An 8,651-nucleotide genomic window follows, 5' to 3' on the forward strand; every position below is an offset into this window, starting at 1 on the left:
TGACGTCAAATCACAGTAGAGCTGACAGTTAGTTGGTCTTAAAGCGTGTGTGTTTTAGTCAGAGAGTTGTTGTTACACAATTTTTTTGCTCAGAATTTCATGCTCTATTAGATGGTATCAATCATTTTCGTTTATTTTGACTATTGAAAATAAGCTATTTCTCTACCCATGGAGGTATAAGGTATGTTTTTATACCTCTGTGCTCTACCCCTTATTTTCCCTTGCAGTTTTGCCTATGGCGTCACTATTTTGGTCACAAAACGTTTTCCCGGGCCTAATCCGCCTCCTTCCTCTCAAAAATATCTTGTAATATACTGTTCTTTGGAAGAATAGACTTAAAGCTTTTAGGTTGTAAAAAAGATCTCAGGCTCGGCCCCCTACTATAAGCGACAGATGACTAAGACTCGAGGTCTCAACTTAAACACTTTTGTCTTACTCGTAAAGTAAAAAGCTTTTTAGATTATCTTAGCATGACACAAATACTGGATAATGTTAGGGGTGGTTAAAGCAAGCTTTTCAGAAAATGAGCCAGATGTATTTTAAAAAATGGCGTACTTTGTTACGGCCTCGTACGTTGAAAAAAANGGTTTTTGTTTAATAGGCTAGCTGGCCGCATGAGAGCTTATTTCTTTCACCCGCATTCCGGAAACACATTTCTTTATTTTCGCCTTGGGTCATTTTTTTTTAATCTGAAATAATCTGACAGGGTTGCAAATTTGCAAAATTTTTGTTTCTGACAGGGTCGACCTTTGGCCAATCCCGTCTCAGAATTTCAAGATTGCATTTGAAAGGGTACAAATTTTATTTGTTAGGGTCTATTTTTTGTCGATCATTTGCCTGACAGACAGGGTTAAATTTTGATAAAAATTGGTCTCTGACAGGGTCGTTTTTTTACTCTAGCGGCATGTACCCATCCACCGATACGGACTACTTCTTTTAAAAAATTTTATCAACCTAGTCTGAAATACCTGCTCTATTTTCTCTAAAAACTCAAGTATTCTTTAAGTTCTATTATCAACTGTGAGTTGATTTCTTAGCGATAAATAAACTACGTAGTTTTGTTTTTGTTTAAAGGCCGGTTTCCACTTGTGCGCGCTTCGATCGATCGCACTTTTTCACTCCAGGGGATTAAGGCGGGGTCCAACCTCGTTCCCTGCGTATTATCAGCTTTTTGATGCTTACTGATAGTGCTAGATAATTCTCTGGCGTCAATCAGTAACGTAAATAAAGCCTGGGATACACGGGGACGAGGTTGGGCGGGGTCAAAATGCTTGCAACGTTACAAATCATTTCTAGAAGCTCACTTAGGGCTCAAATGAAGGGTATCTGTAAGTAGAATAAGATTCAATCTAGGAAGATGTTTTCCTATTAAGAAATTTTGCGTAATTCTCAAAAAAACCTCGTTAGTTTTAGTCTAATGGCTTTTTCGACCGGGTTTATCTAGCGGAAGATTGGAGATAGGGGTGTTTTTTCAACTGTAAGTAACTTAAGCAACGTGATTGAATTAACCTTTATTTGTTTTCATTTGGCAGGTGGCTATGGGCAATTGGGTCGATCATTTGGCTTGCTAAGTGATCATATTGAAGGCTTCAACATTGTTCTAGCTAATGCAACTGACTTACAAGTATGGTCACCAAAAAGGAAAGCAGTTGAATCATTATCCGCTGATGCCAAGAAACGTAATGACGATTTGTACTGGGCAGTACTGGGTGGAAGTCCTGGCAACTTTGGAATCTTAACACATGTCTGGGTACGCCCACGTAAAGATGATGATCATCCTGATTCTCGTGGTTTGAGGGATTTCTGTTTCTACACCAAAGAAAGATTGGAAAAAGTCCTGGCAGTGATTGCAGAAATGAACGACAAAAAAGATTTAGCACGTGACTTCGATATTTGCTGTACTGTTATGTCTGATGCTAATCATTGTGGATTCCTTGAAATGTTAGAAACATTAAAAGCTAGGTCAAAGGGAGAAAAACCGCTGAAAGGGAAAGAAGAACCACTAGACCCAGATTATCTTGACGAATACATGCGAAGTAAACACAAAGAAGAGTATGCCGATGGCGTGGATGGCTTGGATACTTCTGGAAATCCTGGTTTAATGCTCCCTGTTATTCTTGTCTACTTGCAATGGGCCAACGTTGACAAAAATGCTAAGTTCGGTGATAATGATGAAGCGGACTGGTTCACGAAAGTCAGAGCTGCATTACTTACCCCAGTTTCAGATGGAGACAAAAAAAAGGAGTATTTTTTTACAGAGTTCAAACAAACAAAAGTGAATGTAGATTGGCAGTTTGTGGATGAGAAAGAACACACAGCAATGTCAAAGCTGACACGGTATTGGTGTTACAAGAATATCCGTGAGTTTGTTCAACCATACGAGAAGAGAGTTTATGTGACCGAACGAAAGAATCTCAGCAAAAAAGATGACGTCTTGAAGAAAACATGGCCAGAATGGGCGACAGAGAGGATTGACGAAATCATGGTAGATGGAAATGAAGAGATGAATCTTGTTGTTCAGATTCAACCATTTGGTGGTGACAATTCAATGTTCAACAAAAATGGTGACCCAAGTGATCAAACAACGCATGGAGACCATGGTTGCCACAGCTGGCGTCAAGACATATCCTTGGTTCAGGTTTTGGATTACTTCTATCGATCAGCAGATAAAGAAGCCATTCATGACCCTGCTAAGGATAAACACTTGATAACTGGTCTCGAATGGCAAGCTGAAAATGACAAGACTGCAGGAACCACAGATGGGAATAAAGGCTTCTTCTCTGAGTTTGATCGCCGATTACTTTGGGGATCGTATGCTCGACTCACTGACCCCGATGAAGGAACAAGTCTTGATTCTCTTCACAAGTGTTACTTCGATACTGATCAAAAATACAACGATCTGGTCGAAATCAAAAAAGATGTCGATAAAGATCACATCTTCACGCCAAATTCGTTTGCAGTTGGAGCTAAGGATGCACCTGACAAACGAAATCTTCCTATCCGTGGGCGTGGTCACAAGGCTTATCTTGAAAAAGCATCTGGAAAGAAACAATAAACGTATTTCTAAATGAAATTATCATGTGCTTAACATTTTTTGTGCTTTTGTGCAAGTAATTTTAAATAATTTTAAAAATTTCGATTTAGTTTAATCCATGTTAAGTCCTATTATTATCAGTTTTGTCCATGTTTAGTAATTATTAAAAATTATTGGTTGAATCTAAAACTAGTGAATTTTAAAAATATTTTAGTCTCTTTTATTCATCTACTTAAAAGTAACTTTCCAACAAGATGTTACTTTCAATCAATATTTGTTCTTTCAAGAACAATACTGAGAATGTTCCGAGCATGTCTTTTTTTAGAACAGACTTTAATAAAAAAATTGTCTCGAAAGTTACCAAGTAGAACATTAATACAATGTGTTAAAAAATAACAGATTATTTGTCTTTTTTTCTTTAGTATTTTTCATGGAACAATAGATTACACCTTTTTTTTATTAAAACACCTAAGATTTGGTTGTGCTTGGATGTGCTTATTTTTTTAGCAATTTTCAGCCTGAAATGTTCTTAAATGCAATCTTAATTTTTCAGACTACTCTAAATCGACAATAAAGAGACTTAAAATTGTAAAATTTGGACAATATTTGACTCTCGATTTTAGAAAATCCATCCCTAAGTTCGGTTAAAACTGCTTGAAAAGAGGAAAAATTGTGTTTCTTGTCATTTTATTCCAAACTGAGGCTGGGCATGTTCTTACGATGTTCTTAATTTTTCGAATTTCAGCCTAACTGGATTCTAATAAAGAAAAAAATTAATTTACCCATTTTGTCAATCTTTATCTGAAAATTATGCTATTATTATTTCAAACATTTGATTATAAAATCATTATATAATTTGGAAAATACCCGATTATTTAATCCAATTTCATAGTTCCAAAATTTTTTCCAAGTTCTATTTTTTGCAGGCACCTATGGGAACATTCAAAAAGTACACGTTCGTCCAAAGTTCCTATTTTCAGACACACTCCCCTCTTGTTCGTCAGCGTTAGTTTTAAAGTATCCCCCTCCTAAATTTGTACGTTCGTTTTTATCTAAAATGTTTACCCCCCCTCCGAATATTTGATCTCCTAATCAACTGTCACAAATGCAACAAAAATTTTATAATTTGTTTTTAAGTGACTTTTTCCTAAATTAATTAACAAAAGAAAAATATTTGGTCTAATTATTTAGGTGATTAACAATTATTTTCGGTTATCCATTCAAAAGAAAAGGTGATTATGTGAGATAGAAATAGATTTTCATAGACTGAGTTAAAGAAGTCACGACAAGTACCCCCTCCCTGAAAAGCGAACGGATTGACTTGACCCGCCATCCCCCTGTTCTTTTTCGCTTTTTTTGCTCACCCTATCCCCCCCCTTGGCGCCGAGCGTACTTTTTGAATCCCCCCAAAATTCCGATTAGTAAAATTAGCGAATGGGGTGTACAAAAATTTCCGATTAGTGCAAATCAGAGAATTAGATCAGAGAATTTGTACCAAGAATAAAATGTTTTTGATAGCATCGCAGCGAGATACATACCGTACTTATCTACAACAATCCAAAAGTTCTCTTAACAATCAAATTGATCTGATTGGTTGAAACTCAAAATCCCCCCCCCCCCGTTTATCAATTTTTAAGAATATTTTCAGCTGTCAAACAGAAGGCCCCTTATTTTGCTCTAAATAGCCTGATTTTAGCCTATTTTTGCCTTATTTTGGTTTTTCAGATGTACAATTTCCAACCCCCCGGCAATTAGGTCCCCTCCGTTTATCAAAATCTCGAAAATCTTCCAACCCCTCCTATTATTCGAACCAACCCCCCGTTTATTTGGAACCTAAGAGTAATTGCCTTAAATGAACCAATCAGTGCTAAAAAAGCGTTCCATTTGTTAAAGGAAATTTTAGATAGTTATAGGCGTACGGTAGTGGTTAGCATTACTTGCTTGACGCTGAAATATGGAAAAAGCAAAAATTGAAAAACGAAATAACATCTTTATCCGCTTTTATCATCCTAAAGCATAGAGCCTGATTTCTCCGTTATACTTCCTGAATATAACAGAAAGGTGGGACTCTCCTCAAATTGAAATTAGCCGGAAGAATTAGATTTTTTAGCTGAAAAGAAAACACTCCACTCCACTCCACTCCCATTAAAACACCCCTGTGTCACAGACCCGCTTGGACCCCAGCCCCATTGGAAAATCTGGAAAAAAATGCGTCCCCGGTAGGAAAATACCCCGAAATTTTAGCCCCTTGGAAATTGACTTATTTTTCATCCCGACTCGAAATTAAATGTTCAAAAATTGCACTCCAAAACCATCCCCCAAAAATAAAATTTCTACCCCTTTGGGATTTCAATAGAAATTTTCATCCCCACGTTTCACCGGGGCTGTGAGACAGGGGTGCCAGTAGGGGATTGCACTGATACAATCTCGTAAATGAAAAATTACAGTTTGTCCAGACTTATATTCTCTACAAATTTAACTGATCAACCCCCTGAATTTTCCCAGTTTAGTAAAATACCCGACGCTGAAGCGAATCTTCTACGATCTCGCAACCCTAGAGTACCCCTCCCGGGCTCAAAACTCACATATCATTGAAAATCGTAACTTTTGGTAAAATACCCGACGCTTTGTAATCCATTGTTGTCTGAGACCAAAATATTATTTTGATGAAATAAAAACAGGCTTAGAGGTACTTATCTTCTGTCTGGTATGTGGAGATAATCAAGCTTTCAGATAAAAAGACGTCATTAAAGGGGCATTAGAGGGCTATTGCTAAATAAAACAGCTTTTACGTGCAAACCTGCACGCCATGCCTTGTAATTTCTTTTACAATCTAAAGCATGTACAATATGGACGTCTTTAAAACATCTCTACATCGTCATAATATACAATAGCGTCCAATCGATCATATATTGGACGTCTTTGTGACGGCTTATACACGTTCAATAAGAACGTCCAATTTTTGGATTCATTTGAACTTTGTTAATTATAATTCTGGCTTTAAAGCCCAAAGCAAAATACAAAGGAAATTCTATTAGACCTGATGATCTTTAAGATAATACATTTTTCAAAAGAGAAGCTTACCAAACAACTTATCTCATACAATGATACAGGTTGTTTTATAAGAACAAACTATGTAAGAACATAAGGCTTTGGCGGCCAAAGTGGTACGAACAAGTTAAGAACATTTTAAGACTTTGTGGACTTAAAAACACTCGATTTCTTAAAATGGGTAATAATGGTCAAAAATTGGTTAAAATAAGAACATTTTAAGAACATTTTTATGCTCAAAACCCAAAAAGTTAAGAACATCGGAAAGCTTAAAAAAATTCTGGATGTTCTTGTAAAAAAACGTGTATGTTACGTGAATTATGTGGAACGATACCTTAAAATCCTACTAGTTATCCCTTTAAAACTAATCTCTACTAATCAACATTGATTCATAACCATACAGCAGGGAGGACGAACCTTTTCAATTCAAAAATAATTAATGAAAATGTGTGGATACCCCCTGGAAAATGTCAAAATTTGTAAAATTTCCCTTGGAAAAATTCTTTTCATACCTTAAAGTAAGGGTGGACGAACTTAAGTCTTACCGCCTGGAAATTATAGAATAACTTTTTAACTACTTGGAGAAATGAAACAACACCCCCTGGAAATTTGTTTTCATCATTGATTGTCCCAATGCCCATCAGGGGGGGGGGGCAAGCAGTTAGTACACGACACCCACATGACACTTAGTACCGTGGTGGGTCCATTTTTCAAATTTGCGAAATACAGTTAGTACACCTGTGTACTAACTGCCAAAAGGGGTGGTGTATATTTGCAAATACAGTTAGTACACTTTTGTACTAAATGCCATAAGGGGTGGTATATACAGAATTTTGGAAGTAAAAAGGTGTAATAACTGAGAATTTTAAACTAGATTTCTCAGATTTTTACTGTTATCAGTTTATGACAGGTTTATGATTCTATCTTTTTTATGATTCTATCTTTTTTATGGATCTTATTTCTAGGACAGACAGGAATACCTTTTAATATGTATTTGAAATAGTCCTTTGAAAAAGCTTCCTGGAAAAAGTTAAGCCTCTTGGCACTATTTCAGAGGGCAATTAAGAACTCAAGGGTCCATAAGTCGTATAATTTTGCTAAGTACTATTTCTCCACAGTTTTTATTTGACGTCAACTAGATCAGACGCTTTTGCAACGCTCTTCGAAAAAATGGCTGAAAACCAATAAAAACATCAAAATTCATGAAAATAACATCAAAATGGATAAAGATCAGCCTTTCGAAGCAGCCTCACCACCTCAAGCTTGCACGCCGTCAAGATGTACTGAAGACGATGACCTGGATCGCTTAACATGCAAAAAATGTAAAAGATCAGTTCATTATGAGTGCACACAGCTACCCCTGTATCAACTACAAATATTCGTGACATCCTACAACGATCATTACTTATGTTCAAACTGCGTACGAATAACGAAAAACCTAAGAAGTAAAGTGGGAAAAAACACTCAACATATGATGCAAAATGAACTTAAAAAGAAAGACGACGTCATACAAAAACTGAACAACGAGGTCAACACCAACACAAAAACCCGTGATTCCATTAAAATGACCTCAAAACCTTTCTGGCAGGAAAACTACAAGAGATGGAGGAGAAGACAAGAAGCATGATTAAGGAAGAAATAAAGCACACAGCAGAAATAATGACTGAAACATCAAAGAAAACATACGCTGAGATTACCAAGAAGCACAAAGAAGACTTAAAATCTGCCGAAGAACAAAAACGGAAGGAAGACAGTGAAAAGAGAGACATAGAATCTAGAAAACTGAATATGATCGTTCACGGGTTTCTCGAATATTCAGGCCCAGATAAGGAAGAAGAAGAAAATGGAAAAAAATATATATATTTCGATTCCGAGAACTCCTAGATGACATCAATGTTCCAGAAATCAATGTTACTCACCACAGATTAGGAAACAGAAAAACAAAGAATGGCCGTCCTCTGAAAGTCACCCTGCAAAGTCAACATGACAAAGATCTTATCATGAAGAATTTACACATGCTAAAAGAAACTTGTTTCTTTCAGGTAAGTATAACGGAAGATTTCACAATCAACGAACGGAAAAAGATCAAGGAGATGCACGAACAAGCGAAGAAACTTAACAAAGACAATAACAATAAAGGATTCAACTGGTGCGTAAGAGGAAGCCCAAGAACAAAACTACGCTTCGTTAAAAAATTACAAAACCGAACAAAAATATCTTCAAATTGTAAACCAAAATGCTCTACAGAAGAAATCGTCAGCGATTGGGCATTAACAGATGATGATGAATGATTCATTTTGTAAAATAGGCAGTCGAACTCTATTAGCTTAAAGCTAGTACAGATTTGTACACATTTTTCGACTTTAAAGAATATATACATTAACATTACTACTAACTTTTTATTTACTAGTGTTTTCATCAGTTTTCATTGACAAACTGGTAAATATTCACTTAGAAAAAAAAATTATTCATCAAATTCTTTCCCCCAATACTGGGACCTAGGACTTTTATCGTGCTGGGGGGACTTTGCTTTCAGGGGGGACCTAAATTTGGCGGGGGGGGGGGG

The 8,651-nt window shown here is 36.4% G+C and overlaps 1 protein-coding gene across 1 annotated transcript; it reads left to right on the forward strand.

The window, feature by feature from the left end:
- Window positions 1–1,267: 1,267 nt before the first annotated feature.
- Window positions 1,268–3,055, forward strand: LOC136804389 (uncharacterized). Its single transcript, XM_067061103.1, has 2 exons — window positions 1,268–1,328; window positions 1,533–3,055. Exons 1-2 carry the CDS (start codon window positions 1,268–1,270, stop codon window positions 3,053–3,055), a joined length of 1,584 nt encoding a protein of 527 aa, XP_066917204.1.
- The last annotated feature ends 5,596 nt before the right edge of the window (window positions 3,056–8,651 follow it).

Source organism: Clytia hemisphaerica, unplaced genomic scaffold, assembly GCF_902728285.1.
Source record: "Clytia hemisphaerica strain Z4C2 unplaced genomic scaffold, Clytia hemisphaerica genome assembly, whole genome shotgun sequence".
Classification (NCBI taxonomy): Eukaryota; Metazoa; Cnidaria; class Hydrozoa; order Leptothecata; family Clytiidae; genus Clytia; species Clytia hemisphaerica.